General features: G+C 50.7%; 1 protein-coding gene across 1 annotated transcript; it reads left to right on the top strand.

The window, feature by feature from the left end:
* The first annotated feature begins 1,823 nt into the window (after window positions 1-1,823).
* Window positions 1,824-22,652, top strand: DHRS11 (dehydrogenase/reductase 11). The gene is made up of 7 exons (XM_063146589.1): window positions 1,824-1,975; window positions 14,558-14,767; window positions 15,737-15,831; window positions 17,083-17,212; window positions 17,800-17,892; window positions 19,838-19,903; window positions 22,566-22,652. The coding sequence occupies exons 1-7, from the start codon at window positions 1,844-1,846 to the stop codon at window positions 22,605-22,607; spliced, it is 768 nt and encodes a 255-aa protein (XP_063002659.1). The 5' UTR covers window positions 1,824-1,843; the 3' UTR covers window positions 22,608-22,652.
* The last annotated feature ends 4,463 nt before the right edge of the window (window positions 22,653-27,115 follow it).

Below are 27,115 nucleotides of genomic sequence, written 5' to 3'. Positions count from 1 at the left end.
ATGGATACTGTTGTTTTTATACTGTTTTTTTTATGTTTTTTTAAATTTTTGTATACTTTTAATGTTTACTATTTTTAATTGTTGTAAACCGCCCAGAGAGCTTCGGCTGTGCGGCGGTATATAAATGTAAAGAGCCCCCTTCCTCCTGCTGTCAACTGTCTCTGCAGAGGCCACCAGTGAGGGAGGAAGCAGCAGCCAGGCACCTCTCCACCGTGCCTGGGTCCAGCTCCAGCTGAGAGCCCCCTCCCTCCTGCTACCAACTGTCTCTGGAGAGGCCACCAGTGAGGGAGGAAGCAGCAGCCAGGCACCTCTCCACCGTGCCTGGGTCCAGCTCCAGCTGAGAGCCCCCTCCCTCCTGCTACCAACTGTCTCTGCAGAGGCCACCAGTGAGGGAGGAAGCAGCAGCCAGGCACCTCTCCACCGTGCCTGGGTCCAGCTCCAGCTCAGAGCCCCCTCCCTCCTGCTACCAACTGTCTCTGGAGAGGCCACCAGTGAGGGAGGAAGCAGCAGCCAGGCACCTCTCCACCGTGCCTGGGTCCAGCTCCAGCTGAGAGCCCCCTCCCTCCTGCTACCAACTGTCTCTGCAGAGGCCACCAGTGAGGGAGGAAGCAGCAGCCAGGCACCTCTCCACCGTGCCTGGGTCCAGCTCCAGCTCAGAGCCCCCTCCCTCCTGCTACCAACTGTCTCTGCAGAGGCCACCAGTGAGGGAGGAAGCAGCAGCCAGGCACCTCTCCACCGTGCCTGGGTCCAGCTCCAGCTCAGAGCCCCCTGTCTCCTGCTACCAACTATCTCTGCAGAGGCCACCAGTGAGGGAGGAAGCAGCAGCCAGGCACCTCTCCACCGTGCCTGGGTCCAGCTCCAGCTCAGAGCCCCCTGTCTCCTGCTACCAACTATCTCTGCAGAGGCCACCAGTGAGGGAGGAAGCTGCAGCCAGGCACCTCTCCACCGGGCCTGGGTCCAGCTCCAGCTCAGAGCCCCCTGTCTCCTGCTACCAACTATCTCTGCAGAGGCCACCAGTGAGGGAGGAAGCTGCAGCCAGGCACCTCTCCACCGGGCCTGGGTCCAGCTCCAGCTCAGAGCCCCCTGTCTCCTGCTACCAACTATCTCTGCAGAGGCCACCAGTGAGGGAGGAAGCAGCAGCCAGGCACCTCTCCACCGTGCCTGGGTCCAGCTCCAGCTCAGAGCCCCCTGTCTCCTGCTACCAACTATCTCTGCAGAGGCCACCAGTGAGGGAGGAAGCTGCAGCCAGGCATCTCTCCACCGGGCCTGGGTCCAGCTCCAACTGAGAGCCCCCTCCCTCCTGCTGTCACCTGTAACTGCTGAACTTTGCAACTAAGATTGTAGTGCCTGAATTTGCTTTCCTTTTCCCCCTCCTCCTCCTCCCTCCCAATCCCCTTTCCTTTTGTGTCATGTCTTTTAGATTGTAAGCCTGTGGGCAGGGACTGTCAAGAAATACTTTTGTAAGCCTCCATGAGAGCCTTTTTTGGCTGAATGGCGGCATAAAAATCCTTAAATCAATCAATCAATCAATCAATCAATCAATCATCATCATCATCTTAATGGATTAATTTGGCATTCGGTGGCATCATGACACCCCACCCCCAAGAAGTAGCCTGGAGCTCTCCGGCTCTGGCTGGCTGGGTTAGGGGACAGCTCCTCCTCCTCCTCCTCTTCCTCCTCCTTCTCTTCCTCGGGCTTCTTTTCTCGGGGGAGGCGGCTGCCCTTGAAGAAAGGGGCGGATCAGCCGGGCTGCCGGTCCCTCCTCCTGCTGCTTCTCCTGCCGGGGTCCGGCGCCTTGAAGCGCAGGCGGCGAGCCGAGCCGGGGGAAGCCGCTCGGGTCGCCATGGAGCGCTGGAAGGGCCGCGTGGCGCTGGTGACCGGCGCGTCGGTGGGCATCGGGGCGGCCGTGGCGCGCGCCCTGGTGCAGCACGGCATGAAGGTGGTGGGCTGCGCCCGGAGCGTGGACAAGATCGAGGTACACGGGGCCGAGGGACGGAGGGAACGTAGGGGAGGCGCAGAGCGCCCGCGCGCGCGAGAAAAGCTCGGAAGGAAGAAAGAAAGAAAGAGGAAAAAGAATGCAAGGCAGAAAGGGGAAAGGTGGAGGAAGACGGGGAACGGGGAAGAGAATGAAAGCCAAAGAAAGTCGGGGAAATGAGAAAAGGAAAGGAGAGAGATAGAAAGAAAAGAAGGAAGGAAAAGAGGGAGGGAGGGAGGGAAAGAAGAAATAGCAACAGAAAGATGGGGAAAGCGAGAGAAAGAAAGACGGGGAAAGAGAGGCAGATGGAAACAGCACAGTTTTTAATGCTTTATGTGTGTATGTTCTGTGTTTTAGAATTTTAAATTTTGTATACTCGTTTTTATCTCAATTTTAGAATTTCTGTAAACCGCCCAGAGAGCCCTGGCTATGGGAGCGGTATAGAAATGCAATAAATAAATAAATACAATAAGAAAAAGGAAGAAGGAAGGATGAAGAGGTGGAGAGGAAGCGGGGAGAAAGGAAAATGGGGGAAGGGAGGGAGGAAAAAAGCGGGGAAGAGGAAGGTGAGAGAAAAGGAGGAGGAGGAGGAGAGAGGAATCGAAGGAGGGAACTGGGAGAGGGCAGGAATGAAAGAGGAGCGGGTGAGAAGGGATCAGGAAATCCAAAAAGGAAAGGAAGGAGGACCGGGGGAAGGAAAGACTGGGAGGTGGACCAGAAAAGAGGGGGCAAGGGTGTGTGTGGAGAAATGGGGTTGGGAATGAATGAATGAATGAATGAAGAAATGGAGGAGGCAGGAAGTTGACTTGAAGGGACAGGTTGAAAGAGGGAGAAGAAAAGAGGGGTGTGTCTTTTAAAAATTATTTTGGAGGGTTTCCCCTATTGCCCCTCTCTCGTTCTCTCCTTTTCCCCTAGAAGGAGAAGACCCTAAACATTTAGGGAAGACCTCTGCGTAACTCCACCCCTCCCTTTCCCCTGGCGCGACTTCTTTCTCTGGGCTGTCCGTCCATCCGTTCTGTGGACAATGCTGAGAGCACGTGATACAGATCGATGGGGTGGGGTGGATTGGGGGGGGGCTGAATTTGCCCTGAGAAATTTGTCCAGGCCATGTGTGTGTTGGCTAGAGGGGGTGCTAGCATGTGCCATCAGGTTGTAAAAGGAGAATGGGATCAAATTGGCGAGGGGGGGATGTTAATTGAGCCTAATGTGACTGAACAGAAAGAAGCGAAATATTCTTTTCCTCCTCTTTGCGAGGGGGGCTATTCTTTTCCCTGAAATGACCTCCCCCTTTTCCTCCTGTTCCATGAAAAGTAGAAATCAGTGCGAAAACCTTGCTCCCCACCTTTATAGCCTACGTAATATACCTTTAAAGGAGAAGCGATTATTTATCGACCAAAATCAATTCCCAGGAGTTCTCCTGGGCGTCTTCTTGGAAGGGTCAAGCATATCAAATCAATACTCCGTGCTCCATCCCGATTGCAATGAAGACTCTTCATTGTACAGGCAGCTTTAAAATAGATCTTCCCGGCGCACGTTTTTCCAGTGATCGTTGCGATTTCTAACCGTTCTCGCCCGTCTGATTATGGCACCTTGTTTTCCTGGAAGGCAGATAGGAGGAGGCACCGCCTTAAAACATAATAATCAGGTGCCTCCTCTGAAGTCAATTTGGTCTTTTAAACTCCTTGCTTTAAATCACACCAGAGGGTGTCTTTCATCCAGAAAAACTGTACAGGAGGCTGAAAGCAAAATGGTCCTCCTGGGCATAGAGCTTTCCCCTAGAGAGACACACCCATCTAGGCTGCTTCTATGGTCATTCTGCTTCATTCGAATGATGGCTTCATAAGTTGTCTATCGTGTTCTTCCTGGGCGGAGGGGGGGAGTATCCTTGGGACCCCAGGAAGCTGGTCACAAAGGAATGCGGTCATGTATAGGGTAAGCTACGAGAGATAAAAAAGGCGAAGCATCATAAGAGATTTGGGGTGGGGTAGAGAGGCTGCCTCATCACTGTATCCATCTTTCTTCTTTTCACTGTCTTCAGCCTGATTCTATGCTATCATAGAACAAACCACTCACATGATCCCTGCTCCCCTTCCAGCCCGGTCTTGAAGAGGAGTTCGGAGACATTTGCTTCAGGGTTTGGTTGACCGTAATTTGTTGCGTCATCCGAACCAGACAAAAAAACTATGGTGGTTCACCTTAATGGCAGTTTGTTTGAATCAAGCCGACTTTTAAACCATGGGTTGTGGATCTGGATTGATTCAACAGACCATAGTTAAGTTTAGCCACAGTTTAAGGTGTGGGCGACAGGCCGCACTGTAGCTCATTGGAAACAGAAGCAAAAGGTTCCGATCCCCTTGTGACAGCACGGGAAGAGGAAGGCACGAGATCCGGAAGTTTGCTCATCATGGTAAACTTTTAGCACGTTGTCCGAACCTGACCTCTATCCATGTTTCAGGCTGGGTTTTAATTACCTGCGTCTTCTCTCTCCTTGAATCGCCAATATCTTGAGGAAGCTAAGGGTCATTGCTATGGGTAGGGACATTTTTACCGTACAACCAGTGAAGGTATATTCCTAGAGCGGCACTATTGAGGGCATGCCTTTTAAACTTACAGCGGCACACATGATTCTGGGCTGATCCGCCAACGTAACTGGTCCCATACCACAAAGTAGCGATGCAGGCTGTTTCGATGTGTGTGTCCCCCCCCCACTTCTCTCTCTCTGTATATGGTTGATAAATTCATGAAGTAAGATAGGTCTGTTTAGGGTGACCATATGGAAAGGAGGACAGGACTCCTGTATCTTTAACAGTTGTATGGGGAATTTCAGCAAGTGACAGCAGGTGGCAAGCAGCACCTGGTGAAATTCCCTCTTCATCACAACAGTGAACGCTGCAGGAGCCCTGCCCTCTTTTGTATCTGCTCACTCTACAATAAAAGCTGCAGAAGCCCTGCCCTCTTCTGTATCTGCTCACTCTAGCATAGCTAGAGTGACAACAGTAAAAGCTGCAGGAGCCCTGCCCTCTTCTGTATCTGCTCACTCTAGCATAGCTAGAGTGACAACAGTAAAAGCTGCAGGAGCCCCGCCCTCTTTTGTATCTGCTCACTCTAGCATAGCTTCTGGTCAAGAGGGCAGGGCTTCTGCAGCTTTAACTGTTGTGATGTAAAGGGATGTTCAACAGGTGCTGCATGCCTACAAAGGACACCTGCTGAAATTCCCTTTTCTATGCAACTGTTAAAGGTACGGGAGCCCTGTCCTCCTTTCCATAGGGTCACCCTAGGTCTGTTACCAGTGGTTCGCTGGGATGGATAAATGGAACCTCTCCGTTTGGAGGCAGTGTATCCCAGAATTCCAGACAAAGGGCAAGAAAGGGGTGCTGCTTTTAGCTCTTGCTTATAACCTCGGAAAGATTTAGCTAAACCAGTTTGGGGACCCTGAAATCTGGCCTTCCTGGGGTTCCATTCCATTCTTCTGAGGTTCCCGAGTGGACAGGCAGAGGTATTCTTAGTGGGGGACTGTTAACTCGGAGAATTGTTTAGGTTGAAGTCCCCCCTTCTTAAAATCACCTGGGGGAAAAGTCAGGTAGGATTTGGAGGGCAAAGTTTCCGAAACAGTCAAAGGTTTATGACTGGTGGGCTGCCAAAGGTGGGCTTTATTTGCGTTTGGAGGCCGTGACTGAGGCAGCATGGGGCAATCATTTCTGAGGTAAATATTGGGACTTCCATGGTGGATGCACGCACGCACGCACATTCCTTTTTCAACTTTTGAATGGGGGGGGGCTTTAAACTGCGGAATTCACTGCCACAAGACGGCGACCAACTTGGATAGCTTTAGAAGCAGATTAGATAGATTCCTGGAGGAGAAGCGATCAAGGGCTACTAGCCATGGCAAGAGGGACCCGCGACAAAATGGAACACTGAGGCTGTCGGGTGACCCTATGGAAAGGAGGACTGGGCTCCTGTATCTTTAACAGTTGGCTAGAAAAGGGAATTTCAGCAGGTGCCGTTTGTATGCATGCATGCAGCACCTGGTGAAATGCCCTCTTCCTCGCAACCGAGAAAGCTGCAGGAGCCCTGCCCTCTTTTGTATCTGGTCATGCCAGCTATGCGTTCATGAAGGAGCGCCTCGCATCATGCCATCCCTGTGTGTGCTTGTGCGGAAGCCTGGTTCCAAAAGGCATGTGTGTTAAAGGGCCCGAGAGCGATAAGCATCTTTCGATAGCGATGGATCAAAGGTGCTATTTATGAGCGTGGATGGTTTATGAGAAGAGGCGATGACAAATAAACAGCACTGCGGCCCCTGAGTTCAACCAGCCCAGGCGTCTGGGCAAGGGTGGAGAAGGTAAATGGCATGTCAGGAAGGTGGAAGAAAGATCTAATCCATACTCTGTAAAAAAGAAATGGCCACCTGTTTTATTATAGGCCCATCTCTACCGGGTGCCACTGGGGCTAGAACTGGGAACACTTGGATCTGCAGGCAGTTGCCATGTGTGGTGAGCCATTGGAGCGGTGGCTTAGAGCAGCTTCTGAGGTAGTGAAATATTCTCAGGCTCTGGATTGTCGCTGCCAACCTAGGCTGGCCATGAGGTCTTCAGGGACAGGAAGTGCTATCAAGGGCTTCCTGTTTGGGCTGGGATTTGGCCAGTTCTGCCTCCTGGCTTTATCCCTTGGCTCTTGGTTCCTTGGCATGACTCCTGACTTCCTTCTGACAGCGCCTCTTGGCTGAGTGCTGACTGAAAGCATATGCGAGTCACACCTTTAGAGAGAGGCCTGGGGCCGTTCCTCAGAGCAAGGCCTGGACTGGTTCCTCTGAGCGAGATGTAGAGCAGGTCCTCAGAATGAGACATGGAGCAATTCCTCAGAGTGAGACCTGGGGCTGTTCCTCAGAATGAGATCTGGACTGGTTCCTCAGAGCGAGACATGGAGCAATTCCTCAAAGTGAGACATGGAGCAGTTCCTCAGAGCGAGGGTCTGGGGTAGTTCCTCAGAGCGAGATATGGAGCAATTCCTCAGAGTGAGACATGGGCCGGTTCCTCAGAGCGAGACATCAGGTGGACAGTGCTGGAAACTTTTAGTGGTGGTGGGGAACATGACTGCAACTTCAGGCAGCAGAAACAGACCTGGTCAGACCATTGGTCCATCCGGCCGTGCATTATCTACAACTTTTCCCAACCTTGTGCCTTCCAGATGTGTAGGACTGCAACCCCCATCATTCCCAGCATGTTGGAAGGCATGAGTTCAGGGACAGCTGCTAAAGCACCTTTCCTTATTTGATGCATCTATTGTGTTACAACCTCTTCTCAGAGGGTCCTCTAAAGAAATGGAATTCCTTCCTAAGGAGAAACAGAGAGAAAAGTCCAGATGCGTCTTCTAAAACATTTTTTTAAAGTCAATTCTAAGCTTTGAACCGATTCCTCTAACCCAGACTTCACGAACTTGGTACATTCCAGATGTATTGGGCTGGGAGTGATGGAAATGGTGTGTCCCCCCATCCCCCCAACCTATCTGGAAGGAACCAGGTTGGGGAAGATGGATCAAACTGATTTCATGGCTGAAACATCACCGCCCTATCTGGAAGTGAATGTCTTTGGGCCGCAGGGGTCAAGGACTCCTTCGAAATGGCGGCCTTGGCTAATAGACATTTGGGAATCATTGACTTGGCAGGTATCTACCCTCTCTAGGTGTTTACTGTGGGGAGAATAATACATCCGCTGAGTAGCCTTGGGCGCTCCCAACTTGGAGTCCAGCGTCCGTCTTATATTTAGCTCTCGGAGAACACACCCAAGCAACCGTGGGCGTTATCAGCTGGCGCTGTAATCCTGTCTCTCAAGATAATCGCCCTCGGGTTGGGCCAGGGCTAAGATATCTCGGGAGCCATGGAGAATATTACTTGGGAATTGCTGGCACTGGTATATAGAAGGGTTGTAGAAAGCCAAGCCTTGAGGCCGAATCCAGTCTTTCTGGAGGCCTAATTCAGCATTCCAGCATAGGGCCAGCACAAGTCATTTTGCTGCTTGAGGTAAAGAAAGATGGTGCCCCCTGCCATCCTACCTGTGAAAGACTGGCGGATGAATCATAGAATAGTAGTTGGAAGCGGTCTATAAGGCCATCGAGTCCAACCCCCTGCCCAATGCAGGAATCCACCCTAAAGCATCCCTGACAGATGGTTGTCCAGCTGCCTCTTGAAAGCCTCCAGTGTGGGAGAGCCCACCACCTCCCTAGGTAACTGGTTCCACTGTCGTACTGCTCTAACAGTCAGGAAGTTTTTCCTGATGTCCAGCCGGAATCTGGCTTCCTGTCACTTGAGCCCGTTATTCCGTGTCCTGCACTCTGGGAGGATCGAGAAGAGATCCTGGCCCTCCTCTGTGTGACAAGAGTGCTCTCATGTCTCCCCTCAATCTTCTCTTCTCCAGGCTAAACAGGCCCAGTTCTTTCAGTCTCTCCTCATAGGGCTTTGTTTCCCTGATCATGAACAGCCTCCTCCTCTTCACCTGAAGGCAGGGGCTCACTGAGAGTTGCAAAACAGTCTGCATTACATACAGGTCTCTCCCACCAACACCTTGCTGCCACCTCCTAACATCTGCCGCCTGAAGTGACCGCTTCGCTTTGTTTAATGATAGGGCCGGCCCTGGCTGGGAGAGCTAGCTTAGAGCTGGCAGCTGGCACACTGCCCTCTCCTCCACCACCTGGCTGCCACCTCCTCGGCCTGGTCCAGGGTTCTGAAGAGGGCCTCGCCTTCTTCTCCTGGTTCTACTCCCTTTCCCCTCAAACACTGATCATTTGGTGATTCGGCGTTTGTGCCTCTCCAAAAGCTCAATAAGAGCTTGAAGGCCTTGCAGGACGGGTGTCTCTGCAGATTGCCTGTAAACATGGTGCAACGGGGTACATAGGGATGCGGGTGGGGAGGTGGTGGAAAGTGCAGGTGGCACACAATTTGCCACTCCTTCTTCTCTGCCGCCTGAGGCAGGGGAACCACCCCACTTCATGAGCAGGCTGGCCCTGGATGCTAGCTTAGATGAAGCATCGATGTAATCCAACAGGACTCTTCTTTGGGTCTGACCTCGCCGAGTTCTGCTAAGGACCCTTCCTCGACATGATCAAGAGGCATAGACCGCATGTATAATTAATCAGAGCACTCACCCCCTCCTGAAAACAAAATCCGGTGGTGATGAGGAATCGCTCGCAGTGAGGAAGCCTCATAAATCAACCTGCCTGTGGTTGTCAGCGGCTGGCGTCTTACCGCTTACGCACTAGACATGGCTGTTTCTCAAACCCTGCAGCCACACTTAGGAGAAGCGTGCACCTTTCTGGTTGCCCCCTCTCCAAAACGGTGCCGTGGGGCTGGAAAACGGCAACGAATCTGATCAAGGGATTGATTGACTGTCCCATGTATTTTATTTATTTATTACACGTCTGTCCCGCCTAACAGCCAAAGCTCTCTTTCAGCGGTCCTGCTCCGAAGTCCTAGAAAACTGTGCATAACGTTCTGCTGACTCAACTGCGACTCACCAGAAAGGTCCATTTCCCAAATAAATAATCATCAATGGATTTGAGCGTTCGCATATTCAACCGCTAACGAGACGAAGGCTTGAGTCCCCAAGACGAGGAAACGCCAAGCTGTTTGATGCACACGCACGTGCGGATTGACCAACACAAGCACACCAGACGGATGGGCAGGCATCATTTTTCAGCCGTCAGGGGCAGCGATGAAATAAAAACGGCCGATTCGCTTAGATCTGCTTCTTTATTTTTAGCAGTTTTCTTTAAAAAAAACACCACCACCCTCCGAAGCTTGTTTTATGATCAAAGCAGTTTGTATTTGTGAAAGGTTTAATAGCCCCGCAAATAATGTTTTTAATTTTTGTTTCCTCGCTGCGGGTTATTCGTCACGCTGAAACATCTCTCGCTCTTTACGGAACGACACTTAGCGCGGAAGAGAAAAGGCGAGTCTCCCAACGCTGGCGGGGAGCGTTAATCATTCCGTCGGCCACAGCTCAAACCTCTCTTTCCCTCCACCCTCTGGCCTCCGGTGGAGGCTTCCCCCCCACACTTCTAAAAGGCTTTGATGCTAACAAGGAAGGACACCCCCATCTCTGGGATGTCAGTCCAAGAGATTGTGACAAGTTTCTAAAATGAGAAAACGGAGGTCATGTGATGTCTGGTTTCTACAGCCTGCAGGGCAGAGGGCAGACGGTCACAGGAATTCGGCAACACGGAACATCAAAACAGACAACAAATCAAACTCCCCTCCCCTGTGTGGAGATGCTCCACCTGTTGATTTCTGGCCTGTTACTCCCTTTTTAATAGCACAGAGTCTGCCCCGAGGTAAAAGCAGAAACCGTATTCAAATACGGTTCCATGGCTGAGTGGGGACTAGAACCCAGATCTGCAAGACTCCCAGTCCAATGTTCTAACCACTAAGCCACACTGGCTCTCATGACAAGAGAACGATCACGCTAAAGAGGAAAACCAACCTGGACTAATACATCGGGCAGTGATATATCTGTGTGTTTCTTTCCTCCTCCCTCCCAATTCCTTTTCCTTTCATGTCGTGTCTTTTAGGTTGTAAGCGTGAGGGCAGGGACTGACCTCGTTATTAATCTCTGAAAGGCACTCTGGGAGACTTTTGGGGCTGAAGACAAGGGTAAAAAAAACACCCGCTGTAAGGAGATAAATCAATAAAGCTAAAGTCAACTCTGGTTTTATTCTCCTCTTAGCTCCATTTTTCAACAAGGAAATGGCAAGTCTACCGGAGACTGTGGACTAAGGCAATAGTTTGGGATGAGTCTCTGGCACAGGTCTCGGTGTGGGCTCCAAAAGTCATGTGTTTTCCACTGGGAGCCAATAGCATGGTGTAGTGGTTACAGTGAGGAGTTGTTTTGGTTGGAGAAATCAAAGGTCCAGATTTCTGTTGAGCCATAGACTCTCTCTCTCTCTCTCTCTGCCTAACCTACCTCACAGGGTTGTTGAGACAACAAAGTAAGGTGTCCCATCACCACACGCACCACTATGATTTCAATGAAGGAAGTGTGTGATTCTTATGGGATTAATAAAACAATAAGATAAGCCAATCAAATGATATATGATATAATGCACCCTGCTGTCTAGATCCTGCACGGTGCAGGAGGGGTGGATTGGATGATCTCTAGGGTTCCTTTCAGTTCAGTGGAGGTGGGTGGCTCCGATGTCTGTGGGGCGGTGAATCCACTCCAGGTTTCATCCAGCACCAGACAGCTCTCTAAAGAAGCTATCCAAGGTTCTGACTACCCGGTTCTGACTGAAACCCGGAGCGGATTCTCCACCCCATTGACATCGGAGTCACCCTCCTCCGCTGTTCCAATTCCAAACTCTGACGACCGGACGGCAAACGGAGCCGTGCAACTTTCTGAAAACTTCTGGCTCCCTCTTTGACGACGGAATCTTAAAAGCTTTCTTTAAAAACTGATGATTAAAATAAGAAAATAGCCGGAGAGCAACATTTAAGAGGGAAAATGGCTGCTGCTCAGTTGTGCCCCAGCTCGCAAAAGCCAACGAGGAGCCCTGCTTTGCTGAGGGAATCGTGAGCAGGAGTCCCCCGAGGCCGCTTAATTTGCCCCAGGGCGATGCTGAGTGTTCTGGAGCAGAGCCAACAAAGCACTCTGGTGCACGAGGGCAAGTTACGGCTCCATCCAGAAGCGTAAGATGACCCACGCTGGAGTCAATTTACTTTCCATCCCGAACTATTCAGAGCACGCAAGCCTGTCCGTAAATGCCAACCCGTATGAAAGCCCTGGCACGGCCTTCGGATATCTTCTGAACACCAGGACGCGACGACGGGTGGCTTGAAGTTGTCCGCCTTGTATGATCGCCTATGGCGAAGAAAGGGCGCCCTCTGGTCGACCACAGAATCGTAGAATCATAGAATCATAGAATAGCAGAGTTGGAAGGGGCCTACAAGGCCATCGAGTCCAACCCCCTGCTCAATGCAGGAATCCACCCTAAAGCATCCCTGACAGAGGGTTGTCCAGCTGCCTCTTGAATGCCTCTAGTGTGGGAGAGCCCACAACCTCCCTAGGTAACTGATTCCATTGTTGTACTGCTCTAACAGTCAGGAAATTTTTCCTGATGTCCAGCTGGAATCTGGCTTCCTTTAACTTGAGCCCGTTATTCCGTGTCCTGCACTCTGGGAGGATCGAGAAGCGATCCTGGCCCTCCTCTGTGTGACAACCTTTCAAGTATTTGAAGAGTGCTATCATGTCTCCCCTCAATCTTCTCTTCTCCATGCTAAACAGGCCCAGTTCTTTCAGTCTCTCTTCATAGGGCTTTGTTTCCAGACCCCTGATCATCCTCGTTGCCCTCCTATGAACACGCTCCAGCTTGTCTGCCTCCTTCTTGAATTGTGGAGCCCAGAACTGAACGCAATACTCTAGATGAGGCCTAACCAGGGCCGAATAGAGAGGAACCAGTACCTCACGTGATTTGGAAGCTATACTTCTATTAATGCAGCCCAAAATAGCGTTTGCCTTTCTTGCAGCCACATCGCACTGTTGGCTCATATTCACCTTGCGATCTACAACAATTCCAAGATCCTTCTCGTTTGTACCAAGATCTAGTACACCTAGGGTGGACCACATCACACCAGTCTTAAAATCTCTTCACTGGCTGCCAATTAGTTTCCGGGCGAATTATAAAGTGTTGGTTATCACCTTTAAAGCCCTACATGGTTTGGGTCCAGGCTACCTGCGGGATCGCCTTCTCCTGTACAATCTGCCCCGCACACTCAGGTCCTCTGGGGAGAATCTACTCCAGCCAGCAAAGACTAGGCTGACAACTTTTACCCAGAGGACCTTCTCTTCTGCTGCTCCCAGACTGTGGAATAGCCTGCCGGAGGAGACTCGTCAGCTTGACAGTCTTTTAGCATTCAAGCAAGCTATCAAGACTGATCTCTTCCGGCAGGCCCACCCAGCGGAATTTTAGGATACTTTTAGGATGCTTTTAGGATGTTTTAACAGTGTATGCTATGTTTTTAATCAGTATTTTATGTGTTTTGTGATTATTGTTGTTCCCTGCCTCGGTCCAATCGGAGAGGTGGGTAAGAAAGAAATTATTATTATTATTATTATTATTATTATTATTATTATTATTGTAACGGAAGTCAGGGTCCACCTGACGTCCCTGCAAGGTAGGCTCCTGGACCAAACATCCCAGACTCCCAGGCAACCCGCCTCCCTAGCCCTGTCCACCGCCGGGACGAGACAGATGTTCCAAGAATAAAGCATTAGGGACCAAAGCAGGTTTATTAACACCACTACAACTAACATGTAAGGCCTTGCTCAGTAAAAGCTAAGCAAAGGGGAAGAGAGAAGGGAGTGGGGGGGGGGAAAGGAGTGAGAAACGAAGCTGAGGAAAGAAAGTTAGCAATTACCCCAATAAAACCATCAGTCATTCCACCGCCCCGCCGCAGCGGCGGCTGACCTTGTCCACACTACCCCAACATGTTAAAACATAAGGAAAGTCTAACTAACTCCAAGCCATCCCCTCTGACTGCCCAGATCTGATCTTCCCTTGACACGCGTGTTGTCCAACAAAGACGGTTCGGAAGCTGCAGCTTGTGCAAAATGCAGCGGCCAGATTGATTTCGGGAACCAGGAGGTTCGACCATATAACACCTGCTCTGGTCCGCTTGCACTGGCTGCCTGTAGGTTTCCGAGCCCAATTCAAGGTGCTGGTTTTGACCTACAAAGCCTTACACGGCTTGGGACCACAATACCTGATGGAACGCCTCTCCCGACGTGAATATCACTACGTTCAGCATCTAAGGTCCTCCTCCGGGTGCCTACTCCGAGAGAGGCTCGGAGTGTGGCAACGAGGGACAGGGCCTTTTTGGTGGTGGCCCCCAGACTGTGGAGCGATCTCCCTGACGAGGCTCGCCTGGCGCCAACGCTGCTATCTTTCCGGCGCCAGGTTAAGACTTTCCTCTTTGCCCAGGCATATGGCGGCACATCTTAATCACCCACATGTTTAGGTTTTTTTAAAAACGTTTTTTAATGCTTTATGTGCGTGTGTTCTGTGAATTTTAAATTTTGTATACTCGTTTTTATCTCAATTTTAGAATTTCTGTGAACCGCCCAGAGAGCCCTGGCTATGGGAGCGGTATATAAGTGCAATAAATAAATAAATAAAATAAATAAGATGGAGACCCTTCCACGCGAGACACTTTATCCCTTTTCGGCCACCTGGCCCCATGATCCATCCCGACCAACCACTGCCCTTCCCGGGCCTCTGGCGATCCCTCCCCACAGGAACGAGACCCACATTCTTTCCCACAGCTGAAACGAGTTGACTTCTAAGCACCTCTGATGATCCCCAGGTGCTACAGGGGGAATTGGAAATGCCAGGCGAAGATGAGCTTGGCAGGCGCGCCCAGCTCCTTTTCTCCCACCCAAGCCTGGGACAGCGAAGCTCGTTCCACAAGAATATACACATTCTGGCAGACACAGAAAGCAACATTGAATCAGAACAAAACCCATGTCAGACCCCTTCCCTGGGTGCACACCCGAATGAAATGCGCTGTGCACGCTTATGCTTGCCCGTGTTCCCTTCCAGAAATTGGCAGCGGAGTGCCAGAGTGCCAGCTACCCGGGCGTCCTCATTCCGTACAAGTGCGACCTCTCGGCGGAAGAGGAGATCCTCTCCATGTTCTCCGCCATCAAGACCCTCCACCAGGGAGTCGACGTGTGCATCAACAACGCCGGCCTGGCGCGGCCGGAGCCCTTGCTCTCCGGAAAGACCGAGGGATGGCGGACGATGATAGACGTGAGTAGGGGAAGACCGGTGGATGGAGCCGCCCGGGGCGGGGTGGGGGCAAAGCAAGCGGAGTGGTGGCTGATGGGATAATAGCCCTGTTTTGCACAAAGGTAGCAAACTTGTGTCGGGGCTGTACCACTTCAAACTGCAGGTCAGGGCTCACACGGGATGGGATGCTTTATAAGATGTGCCCTGTTGGATTGGACCAGGGGGAGTTTGCTCAGCCCAGCAACGTGCAATGCTGTACACAGAGAGAGAATTAACGTGTGTGTATGTGAATGTGTATGCCTGTCCTTTATGGTTGGATCAGGCTCAGTGTTTGGTTTAACTACGGGGCAATCTGAAAGTAAGTCAATAAAGGTGCAATGGTCAAAGGCCCAGTTCCAAAAGAGAGGTCCGGAGAACATCCCAGATACAAACACAGATAAGCTGTCCGGTACAATACACAGTCCAAGAAGAAGAGTCAAGCAGGAGTCCAGTGTCAGTCACACAAAGGTTTAATAACAGAACAAGGGTACAAGGCACTGGAGCTGGTAGAAGGTGTTGTTTCCAGCTAGGCTGATCCTGAAGGCTTATATTACCAGATCCTCCTGAGCCCCACCCAGGGCTCAGCTGCAGGTTGCTACAAAAGTCCTAAGGCTGAGTTACTGGCCGTAAGAGCTTTAAGCAAAGACATGCTGGTAATTTGGATCCACCCCTTTGGCCACAACCATCACTGGAATGTGGCCTCCAAGAGCTTCTCTGAACTGGGATTCGGCTGAAAGAAGTGCAACACCCCTCCTCTGCAATGCTGGTTAAGAAGCAGGGAGACTTTACCCCCTGGTCTCCTGTTTGTTTGTGATATTAGGGGGGCAAACAGGTTCTGGGGCAAAGTTCTTGTTCCGTTTAATCTTGGAAATCCCCAGCCTACATAGCAAGGTTGCTTCTCTTCCCTTTGAACAGCTCCTTGTCGGTGTCTTTTCCCGTTTACTCCTTCAGGTCAACGTGATGGCTGTGAGCATCTGTACCCGTGAAGCTTATCAGTCCATGAAGGAAAGAAACATTGACGATGGGCACATCATTAACGTTAACAGGTGGGAGAGATGGATGCCTGCAGAACGTCCATTGCGTCAAGCAATACTTTACAGTCCTGGTCGGCAACTGGTTTTTAGCCCGGCCGTCTTCTGAAGCAGTGGAGGCTGGTGGCTCCGATCTCAGTGGGGCAGCGAGTCTGCTCGGTTTCAGCCAGAACCCTATCCAAGGCTTGAACCTATTTTGCGGATAGGGTTTGGCACTTCTGATAGCCCCTTTATTTATTTACAATATTTATATACCGCTCAATTATCTAACACAGATTCCAGAGCGGCAGACACACGTATATACAGTAAAAGAGAGAAGATTCAAAAAGCAAATTAAAATGGTTCAATTTGAAACGAAGGAACCAGAAAAACACTGGCTGGTCAGTTGAGGAAGGCTTCTCGAAACAGAGTTGTTTTCAGGAGGTGCTGGAAGCGGCCTAGCGTTGGCGCCTGCCTGACCTCCAGGAGCAGGGAGTTCCACAGAGAAGGGGCCACCACACGAAAGGCTCTTCTCCTGGTGGACTCCAATGGAGCCGCAGGTCCATGTTCGAGTTCTGACTGAAACCCAGAGCTGATTCACTGCCCCACTCCTGTCAGCATGACCCCCCTGTGCTTGCCTCAGCAGTTGCTCACCCCACTGCCCTTGGGCCCCATCTGCTGGGCCGTGCCGGCCTCTTCTGAAGCTCCTGGCGTGGCAGCCAGCCGCCCACGTGCTGAAACCGCGCACTTCCCCTCTCTGCTTCAATGGGGAAGGATGGATTAGAACATTGTGAAAATGTACGTTTAAAGCAACTACATCAAATGACAGCCTTCCCGGAGGATAATAGGAGTTGTAGTCCCAACACTTCTGGACGGGGGCCATTTGGGGAAGTCCGTCAGAAAACATCTGTGGCGTTTGCCTTGTGCTGTTGTCCTGTAACCAGAATATTTTCCTTCCTTCCTTCCTTCCTTCCTTCCTTCCTTCCTTCCTTCCTTCCTTCCTTCCTTCTCTTTCTCTCTCTCTCCTTTTCTCTCTTTCCTCTCTCTTTGTCTTTCTTCCTTTCTCTCTCTCTCCTTCCCTTTCTCTTGTTCTCTCTTTTTCTCTCTCCCTCTCTCTTTTCTTTCTTTCTCCCTCTGTCTCTTTCTCTGTTTCTCTCTCCCTCCCTCCTTCTCTCTCTCTGTCTCTCTCTCTTATTCTCTTTCTTCTTTCTTTCTCTTTCTGTTTCTCCCTCTTTCTCCCCCTCCCCCTCCCCCCCTCTCTCTTTTTCTCTCCCCCCGCCCCCCCAGCATGAGCGGCCACATCGTGGCTTCCCAGTCCGTCGTGCATTTCTACAGTGCCACGAAACACGCGGTCACGGCGCTGACCGAAGGGCTCCGTCAGGAACTGCGAGAGGCAAAGACGCACATCCGGGCCACGGTGAGTCCACCTTGGGGGTGGCCACGGGAGATCAGCGGCTTTGCATGCAGAAAGTCCCAGGTTTGAACCCTGGCTTCTCCGGGTAGGGCAGGAAATATTCCTGCCTGAAACCCTGGAAAGCCACTGCTGCCAATGAGTGCTGTTTTGGGAATAGGGTTCAGGACCTTGGATAGCTCATAAGGACATCAGAAGAGCCCTGAGGAATCAGACCAAGGCTCCATCTAGTCCAGGTCTCTGTTCACGCAGTGACCGACCAGCCATCGACCAGGGACCCACAAGCAAGACACAGTGCAACAGCACCCTCCTGTCCATGTTCCCCAGCAACTGGTGCACACAGGCTAACTGCCTCAGATACTTGAGAGTTCTGGCTGGTTCTGACAAACCCAGAATGGATTCACAGCCCCACCGGCTCCACTGATCTACTCCGAGCAATCCCTGGCCTAATTTGGGCCTTTTCCCCTTTGGTGCTGCTAAAAAGGATAAATCTTTTTTCTTCCTTGGTTTTGTTATGGAAATAGGAATGACAAACCCTCTTAGGGCGCTGTTTTTGTCCTCTTTCTCCTCCCTCGTCCCTTTCCTTCCTTTAGTGCATATCTCCAGGACTTGTGGAAACCGGATTTGCTTTTAAGCTTCACGATAACGATCCAGAGAGAGCCGCAGCGACGTACGAGAGTATTCGGGTAGGCAACCGAGCAGATGGGTCCGTCTGGGTTGGGCCGGCAGGGAAATAAGCCCAGTGGCAGATTTGACTCCTCAAGACCACCCCCAAACTTGTCCACTCCAGATGTTTAGATGGCCTTTGCCCATGCTGGTTGGGGATGAGGAGCATTGTTGTCCAATAGCCAGGTTGGGGATGATAGGGGTTGTTGTCCAAAGGGGATGAAAGGGGTTGTTGTTTGTCTAGACCAAACTTCCCCAACTTGAGGCCCTCTAGATGTTGTGGACTACAACTCCCATCATCCTTGATCGTTGTCCATGCTGATTGGGGATGATAGGGATTGTTGTCTAATAGTGAGGTTGAGGAAGGCTCTTCTAGACCAAGCTTTCCCAACTTGATGCCCTCTAGATGTTCTTGACTACAACTCCCATCATTGTGGGTCTTTGCCCATGCTGGATGGAGATGATGGGCATTGTTGTCCAATAATCAGGTTGGGGAATGCCTCTTCTGGACCAAGCTTTTGTACTCTGATGCCCTCCTAAGATGTTTTTGACTACCGCTCCCATCATCCTTGATCGCTGACCATGCTGGTTGCAGATGATAGAGGTTGTTGTCTAATGGGCAGGTGAGGGAAGGCTCTTCTAGGCCAAATTTCCCCGACTTGATGCCCTCTAGATGTTGCGGACTACATCTCCCATCATCCTTGACTGTTGGCCATGCAGGCTGGGGATGATGGGAGTTGTCGTCCAAAAGTGCCAGTTGCGTAGAAGAGGGGATTTCATTAGGTCTAGCTTGCAGGTTTCTACACCTGCAGAAATTCAATTTTCTACCCAGCTATTAAAGGGCCGGAATCCCCACCTTGGTTCACAGCTGACCTCCCTTGGAGTAGCCCGGTATGAGGAAGTTAAAGGAGGCCCAGGGGTAATATAGCTTGGCTTGGCTCTCTTGGATCACATCTGGGCAGGTTGGGTAGGTTTAGACCCCGGGGTATTGTGTTATAGTGGCGGGGGTTCCCAACATGGTGCCTACGGACGTCATGGCACCCACGGGCACCTCCAGTGGTGCCCAGAAAGCTCTTCACTTCCTGCCTCCCCTTGAAAAAACCCCCCATAAAAAACAGGGGGAAACCCATTAGGATGCCTCGTTCTCCTTCCTGGTCCTGAACCTGTTGCTGATCAGCTGTTCAGTGGGTAGGAAGAGAAAGCGACGCAAAGTGGGTAGAGGGGAGAGAAAGAGCGAGGCCAGAGGCTGAGATTGGAGAGAGAGAGAGGGAGAGAGGGAGAGAGCAAAGGCGGAAGATCCGGGTGGGCCGAAGAAGATAGGGTGGGCCTGGACGCAACCCTCTTCATTTCCCTCTCGCTCCCAGCCTATAGCTTCGATCTCTCTCTCTCCCCCCACATGTGGCAGGCCTCCACGGCAGCCGTTATGCAACTTGCTACATCTGCCATGGGAGCCATTTTGCGTTGGTGTCCGCCGCAGCTTCTCAAATTCCCAAATGTGCCCACGGGTCCAGAAAGGTTGGGAGGAGCCCATTTGAGGGGCACTGGATTTCTGCCCCGCGGTCCAATCCTGACGGCACCGCTGTCTGGGATCGCCTGATTCCTAGAGAGGGGTTGATTCCGACCTGTAGCGTTTGCTTCCTGGCTTAAACCCCTCCAGTGTTCTTCTTCAACGAAAGGGGATTGCACCTCGTCCGCACGGCTCCTGGTTTGAATCTCTCTGCCACCAGACACCAGCCAGATGCTGGGATGTTCACCATGGAAACAGCCCTCCGTCCTCCAAATTGTTGGGGAAATTGTACGGTTGAAGGCAGGAGATTTTTAAAAAATGAGGGTTAAATCCTTGAAGTGGAAACAGAGGGGAAGTAGGGGGATTTAAAGAAAAGCCCCCCCATAGTCTGTTGAAAGTGTTACGGTATGTCCTTTGTGAACTAATTCCCGGTACTTCGTTTCTGCCTCTCTTTCCAGTGCTTAAATGCCGAAGATGTGGCCAACGCGGTGATATACGTTCTCAGTGCCCCACCTCACGTACAGGTAGGTTGGATGTGTGTCTGTGTTCTTCCTTAATGGACGACGAAAAGAAGGAAGGCCCGTTTTCCCCCCTCCGCTAGGCCTCACAACTGCTAATTGGAGACTCTGAGCCGCCAAGTCAGCCGTGTGCTCAGAAGACGGCCGCCGGAGGGATTATCTTTTCGCTGGAGCGGACGCTTCCCTCCGGCTAGCGCCTAGACAACCGGCCCCCATCGCCTTCGGATGTGCAGAGGCTAAGAGAGAAAATGGCCTGTGTCCAGGTTCCATTCGCAGGCCTAAGTGCTCAACCGTGGGTGTGCGATAACCTCGCAACGTGTGGATCCTGAAGCTCCGGACGCCATTTTGTTTGCAAAAATAGGAGTTTTTAAAAAGTTTTTTGGGGGGTCGCTCCTGAATTTTGGGAGGGGTTAGGGGCTGCAAAGACCACATATGTCCCCCCTGGGCCCTCACCAAACACCCCTAATTTAGGTGTTTGGGGAGGCATGAAGGGTGTGAAAGGTGAATACATGAACCAATGGAGTCATGCAACCTGGTTCAAAGAGCTGCAGCCAGAGTGTTGACCGGAGCTGGTTACAGGGAGCATGCAACTCCCCTGTTAAAACAACTCCACTGGCTTCTGGTTTGTTTTGGGGCATAATTCAAAGTGTTGCTTATTTATTTATTTATTTATTTATTACATTTCTATACCGCCCAATAGCCAGAGCTCTCTGGGCAGTTCACAAAAATTAAAAACATTCAAAGTATAAAACAACAGTATAAAACCATAGTATAAAATACAATATAAAAGCTCAACCAGATCAAAACAGCAGCAATGCAAAATTACAAATTTAAAACACCAAGTTAAAATTTATTTATAGACTGTTAAAATTCTGGGAGAATAAAAAGGTCTTCACCTGATGTCTAAAAGCATATAATGTAGGTGCCCAGCGAACCTCCTTAGGGAGCTCATTCCACAGCCGGGGTGCCACAGCAGAGAAGGCCCTCCTCCTGGTATTTATTTATTTATTTATTTATTTATTTATTTATTTATTTATTTAGGATATTTATATACCGTTCCTCATTGAAAAAATTTCGGAGCGGTGTACAAGGTAAAATGAAAATAAAAACAGAATAAAACAGTTAAAACAAAATTTAAAATTTACTCTCTGTCAGGGATGCTTTAAGGTAGATTCCTGGTAGCCACCTGCCTCACTTCCTTTGGCAGGGGCTCGCGGAGAAGGACCCCTGAGGATGTCCTTAGGGTCTGGGCAGGTACATATGGGAGGAGGCGTTCCTTCAGAAAGCTTGGCCCCAAGCCGTTTAGGGCTTTAAATGTTAATACCAGCACTTTGAATCGGGCCCGGACCTGGACCGGCAGCCAATGAAGCTGGAAAAGGACTGGCGTAATGTGGTCTCGTCAGCCAGCTTATGACCTATAAAGCCCTATATGGCTCGGGTCCAGGTTATCTGAAAGACCGTCTTCTCCTTTACAAGTGGGTTCCTCTCTATTCGGCACTGGTTAGGCCTCATCTTGAGTATTTAAGAAGGACGCAGACAAGCTGGAGCGGGTTCAGAGGAGGGTAACAAAGATGATCAGGGGTCTGGAAACAAAGCCCTATGAAGAGAGACTGAAAGAACTGGGCATGTTTAGCCTGGAGAAGAGACGACGGAGGGGAGACATGATACTGTATTTCTTCGATTGTAAGACACACACTAATTTCAGTACCACCAACAGAAAAAAACCCCTAAGACACACCCGTGATTCTAAGACGCACGCCGTTTTTAGAGATGTTCATATGGGGAAAAAAGTGTGTCTTAGAAATAAAGAAATACGGTAGCACTCTTCAAATACTTGAAAGGTTGTCACACAGAGGTGGGCCAGGATCTCTTCTTGATCATCCCAGAGTGCAGGACATGGAATAACGGGCTCAAGTTAAAGGAAGCCAGATTCCAGCTGGACATCAGGAAAAACTTCCTGACTGTTAGAGCAGTACGACAATGGAACCAGTGATCTAGGGAGGTTGTGGGCTCTCCCACCCTAGAGGCCTTCAAGAGGCAGCTGGACAAAAATCTGTCAGGGATGCTTTAAGGTAGATTCCTGCAATGAGCAGGGGGGTGGACTCGATGGCCTTATAGGCCCCTTCCAACTCTACTATCCTATGATTCTAAACCTGCCCGTGCTTTGAGATCTTCAGGGGAAGCCCTTCTCTCAGTCCCACCAACATCACAGGCACGCCTGGTTGGAACGCAGGAGAGGGCCTTCTTGGTGGCTGCTCCAGTGCTCTGGAACTCTCTTCCCAGAAAAGCTAGATTAGCCTCCTCCTTGCTATGCTTCCGGAGGCAGGCAAAAACTTTTTTGTTCCGGCAGGCCTTTGGCGAACAATTGGGACCTCTGCCTGGGCCAAGGACTTTTAAAACTGTCATTTGAAATGTTTCAATATTGGAATATATTTAATTTTTTTTGTATATTTCTATTTATAGGTTTTAAATGTATATGTTTTAAATTTTGTAATGCCTTCTTGATGCCCAGCATCGGGCAAAAATTAGGAAATAATAATAATAATAATAATAATAATAATAATAATAATAATAATGATAATCTCCTTCCAATTCCCAAAGTCTTCCATCCTTTCTCCTAATTGGTTTCCGCAACACAATGGTTGAAATCTACAACTGTCTCTCCTAGATCGGTGATATTCAGATGAGGCCTACGGAGCAGGTATTGTAGCAAAGGAGCCAGATTTGCTCTCGGCGTGGATTTGGGGACGCCCTTTGTCCACCTAGGCTGTTCTTCAGTGGACTGGTGACATTTTCAGGGCCACGTATGATGAGCTAATACTCTCCCCGTTCCTCGTTACTCTCCTCTTTTTGAGCCGACGTCCATCGGGTGGAAACCGAAATGGAAAGCCACAGCCGGCGTCCATCGCCCGATCCACTCCTTGAACTGATTTTGGAAGTGACTGAAAGGCTGACTGTACGTAACGCCGCCCTCACTGGCTGCAATCTTTGGTTCCCCGGCTCCCCCCGCAGGGTGGGGTCTTACGGCGGTTGAAGATGAGGCCATGTTTGATGAGTGGGTTACCCTATTTTCCCGCATGGCTGTGTCACTATCGGGGGACACGCTCCCCCCCCCCTCGGATTATCGTCACAAAACTAAATGCTGCACAGACCGCTTCTCTTTCCTTCGTTCCTTTTTTATGGGGCGGGCCGTCCCAAACGCTCATAACGGCAAGCTCTTCGTCTCTTCCGTACGGCTGCGATAACCACCACGAAGACAATTCCCTTTCGGGATTCTGGCCCTCGTATCCGTTCAGCCAAAAAGCTGATCCGAACATCCCCTGCTTTCTGGCTTCTGCACACCGAGAGCGGATTTATGCTTCAACCTTCCTGCGTTTTGTACCACTTTCGCTGTCGGGACTCCCCCGCCCCCCCCCCCAAGAAAGCGTCTCCGGAATTACAGCTTGATGACGGTGTTGAGAATTTTATTTGACTTTCCCTGGCTCTTTCCCTCTCACAAATGACACTTCCCAGGTTTCTCTGGGAAGAGGGGAATGACCATTGTCCCTTTCTAAGCAATCCGTCGGTCAACGGTTGTCCCTGCTGCATATTATGAATGTCATACTACGTACTACGATTTGGTAATTGCATTGTATTTGGCTCGTATGCATTTGGGGGCGGGGGGAGAAATTGTAGTTTTATGGAGAGATGCGTGTGTGTTGTGTTCAAGGGGCACTCGTGCTGCTATTCCATACCTTTTTAAAAGCAAGAGAAGCAACAGCACTGTATGACTGTGCAGTCCGGCGCGGGAGAAAGGGAGTGTGCAACTGGACGGAGTGGATTCCCCCAGCCACCCGGTTCAGGCAATCTGCGAAGAGGGGGGACATTCAACGAAAAGGAATGACAAGCGGAACCTGAAACAAAATGGCGCCCGTTTGAAAGATCTGGCCAACCCATTCCATTCCGCCTTGGTCGGCCAGCGTTCTGTAGCTGCTGAGCATGCTCAGTTTTGATTGGGCCACCAGCCTCCACGAGCAGTGGAAGCTGGTGGCTCCCGTTTCAATGGGGCTGCCAATCCATTCTGGGTTTCAGTCAGAACCGGCCAGAACTCTACAGGAGCTATCCAAAGTACTGAGCCTATTTTGGGGATGGGTCCACTGCCCTAAAGATGGTTTTGTACGTCTGCAACCCCGTACATTCCTCTATGCCTGCTGCTGAATTTGAGCAATTCATGGAGGAGAAGGCTATCAATAGCTACTAATCACGATGGGTTGAAGCTACCTCCAGTAGATACGTTCAGCAGAGACACTGCAGAGATGCTACCAGCCAGAGTTGGCATTCTTGAGCTAGATGGACCAATGGTCTAGGCACATAATTCAGTGGCCGAGGGGGGAAATGAACCCAGTGGCATATTTGACTCATCTGGGCCAGACTTCCCCAAACGGATTCGGTCCAGATGTCCATCATCCTTGATCCTTGACCCTGGTGGCTGGAAATAATAGGGGTTGATGTCCAATAGTACTGCTGATGAAGGTTCTTCTAAACCAGACTACCCCCAACTTCATGCCCTCTAGAAGTTTTTGGACTACAAATCCCATCATCCTTGATCATTGGCCTGGGATGGTGGGAGCTGCTGTCCAAAAGTGTCAGTTGCGTAGATGCCTGTGGCTGAATTAGACAAATTCCTGGAGGAGAAGGCTATCAATGGCTACTAGCCATGATGCTAGATGCCACCTCCAGTAGATACCTTCAACGGATACACTGGAGAGATGCTAACTCCAAGGTGGCATTCCTGAGCTAGATGGACCAATGGTCTATGCGAAGGACCATAATTCGGAGGCTGAGCATGTGCGTTGTATGCAGAAGTCCCCGGCTGTGTGCCTGGCGTCTCCAGTTCAGAGGAGCAGGGAGTGAAAAAGACCTTTGGGACGCTGGAGCTAGGTGGACAAATGGGCAGTAGAGACTGGTGGCTCTAAAGTTGGTGGGGTGGTAAATCTGCTCTGGGTTTCGGTCAGAACCAGCCAGAACTCCACAGGTGCTATCCGAGGCGTTTCCGCCGCTCAGAGAAAGGCTTAAAGCAGAGGGCTAGCTGACGTAGAAACCCGTGGCTCTTGGAGGGTTGAACACGTTCATTCCAGCACAAACTTCCGTGGGGACTGCCCACGTCATCAGACGTCTGATGAAGTTGTAACATGGGCTGGGGCTCTTTGGCGGGGGTGACTGCAGGGGTGTGGGGGAGCTGCCTCCCCGCCCTTACAGTAACGCTGCCATTGAGGAAAAGGCGTGGATATTTCTGGGCCACGTTGTGCGAGAGAACTACTCTGGCCCTCTCTGGGGCCTGCCTCAGAAAACCACACGCACAGCGCCATTTTGCCAGGCTGCCTCTCATCTTCCATTTGAAAGTCCGGAGGAATTCTCCCACTGCCTGCTCCCACACCAGGGCCTGTTGCTAGGGGGAGGGGGCAGCGAAGTCAGAATGTAGAAGATCATTTCATGCTAGTCACAGGGACCAGGCAGCCCACCTTCTCTGACCACCGGAGATCATAATCCAGCAAGTCCTCTGACTTTTGAGATTTCGTCAGGCACGGGCCGCATGCTTTCAAACATATTTTTGCAGCCACGAAAGCTAGCAACCTGTCTCTTTCATTTTAACTGCAAGCCAAGTCCTCCGGCCATGTTCGGCCCTGGTTAGGCCTCACCTTGTGTATTGTGTCCAGTTCTGGGCTCCACAATTCAAGAAGGACGCAGACAAGCTGGAGCGTGTTCAGAGGAGGGCAACCAGGATGATCAGGGGTCTGGAAACAAAGCCCTATGAAGAGAGACGGAAAGAACTGGGTGTGTTTAGCCTGGAGAAGAGAAGATTGAGGGGAGACATGATAGCACTCTTCAAATACTTGAAAGGTTGTCACACAGAGGAGGGCCAGGATCTCTTCTCGATCCTCCCAGAGTGCAGGAAGCCAGATTCCGGCTGGACATCAGGAAAAACTTCCTGACTGTTAGAGCAGTGCGACAATGGAATCAGTTACCTAGGGAGGTTGTGGGCTCTCCCACACTAGAGGCCTTCAAGAGGCAGCTGGACAAGCATCCGTCAGGGATGCTTTAGGGTGGATTCCTGCATTGAGCAGGGGTTTGGACTCGATGGCCTTGTAGGCCCCTTCCAACTCTGCTATTCTATGATTCTATGATTCTATGGTTAGTGAGCATGTAAAAACCGTGGTTATGTAGCCACCATGGTGAATCAAAGAATCATAGAGTTGGAAGGGGCCTCTAAGGCCATCAAGTCCAACCCCCTGCTCCCTACAGGAATCCACCCTAAAGCATCCCTGACAGACGGCTGTCCGGCTGCCTCTTGAAGGCCTCTGGTGTGGGAGAGGAATGGTTCACACGACACGCTAAGCCATAATTACCCTTTCAGATATGCTAAGCCACAGTGGTTGAACATTATGGCTTAGCAGCTGGCGACCAGGACTGTGAGATTCACTGAGGGAGGGGATCTAAGGGCACTCAAAAACCTGGAGCTGGCACTATGTATACACACTTGTTATTATTATTTTTATTATTAAATTACATTTCTATACCACCCAATAACTGAAGTTTTGGCACAGAAGTTTTTAAAAAGTTGTTATTATTATTTATCATACTTATCTACCATTCCTGCAGGTGTCCGGAAAAGCCGGACATGAGGCCAACCATGAGTCCAGTGGTCTTCCTACCCTCCCAGCCCCTCCCCCTATTCCCTCCTGCCCCGCTTGCTTGCCTGTCGACCTGTGGGACTCACTTGAGGCCTGTGCACATGCCAGCAAGCTGCCTGGCTTCCTCTCTGGGCTCCCCCCACTCCCTCCTATCCACTCCCGCCTGCGACACCCAGCTGCATTTATATATCCTGTTGCTTAGCCACACAAAGTTCTTCTCATAGCTCAGAACCTCCAGCGGACAAAGTTCTTCTCATAGCTTGGAACCTCCAACGTGTCACAGCGCAGAACCTTTGCGCCGCGCACTGCCACACATAGCCTTATCTTTACTATAATATTCAGCTACTCCTTTCTAAAACAGGGAATTTGGGCTGGAGCTCCCCTGGGCTATGGGCAGCATAAACACCCACCCACATAAATCCACATGCACAAAATCTCTAAAAGCGAGGCTGAAAAAGTTTGGACAGCAGGTGGCGCTGTCGAAGAAGGGCGCCTCTCCAGCCTCTCCGTGTCTATGGTTTGAAGCACTTCCTTTCCAGTGGAACAT

Source organism: Elgaria multicarinata, chromosome 22 (genome assembly GCF_023053635.1).
Source record: "Elgaria multicarinata webbii isolate HBS135686 ecotype San Diego chromosome 22, rElgMul1.1.pri, whole genome shotgun sequence".
Lineage (NCBI taxonomy): Eukaryota > Metazoa > Chordata > Lepidosauria > Squamata > Anguidae > Elgaria > Elgaria multicarinata.
This window is presented reverse-complemented; position numbering and strand designations above follow the sequence as displayed.

What these genes read in the sequence shown, in the direction of transcription:
- DHRS11 (XM_063146589.1), top strand. Translation starts at nt 1,844, where the DNA reads ATGGAGCGCTGGAAGGGCCGCGTGGCGCTGGTGACCGGCGCGTCGGTG. An exon ending in GGAGCGTGGACAAGATCGAG is followed by an intron (nt 1,976 to 14,557) that starts GTACACGGGGCC and finishes GTTCCCTTCCAG; the next exon opens with AAATTGGCAGCGGAGTGCCA. An exon ending in CACATCATTAACGTTAACAG is followed by an intron (nt 15,832 to 17,082) that starts GTGGGAGAGATG and finishes CCGCCCCCCCAG; the next exon opens with CATGAGCGGCCACATCGTGG.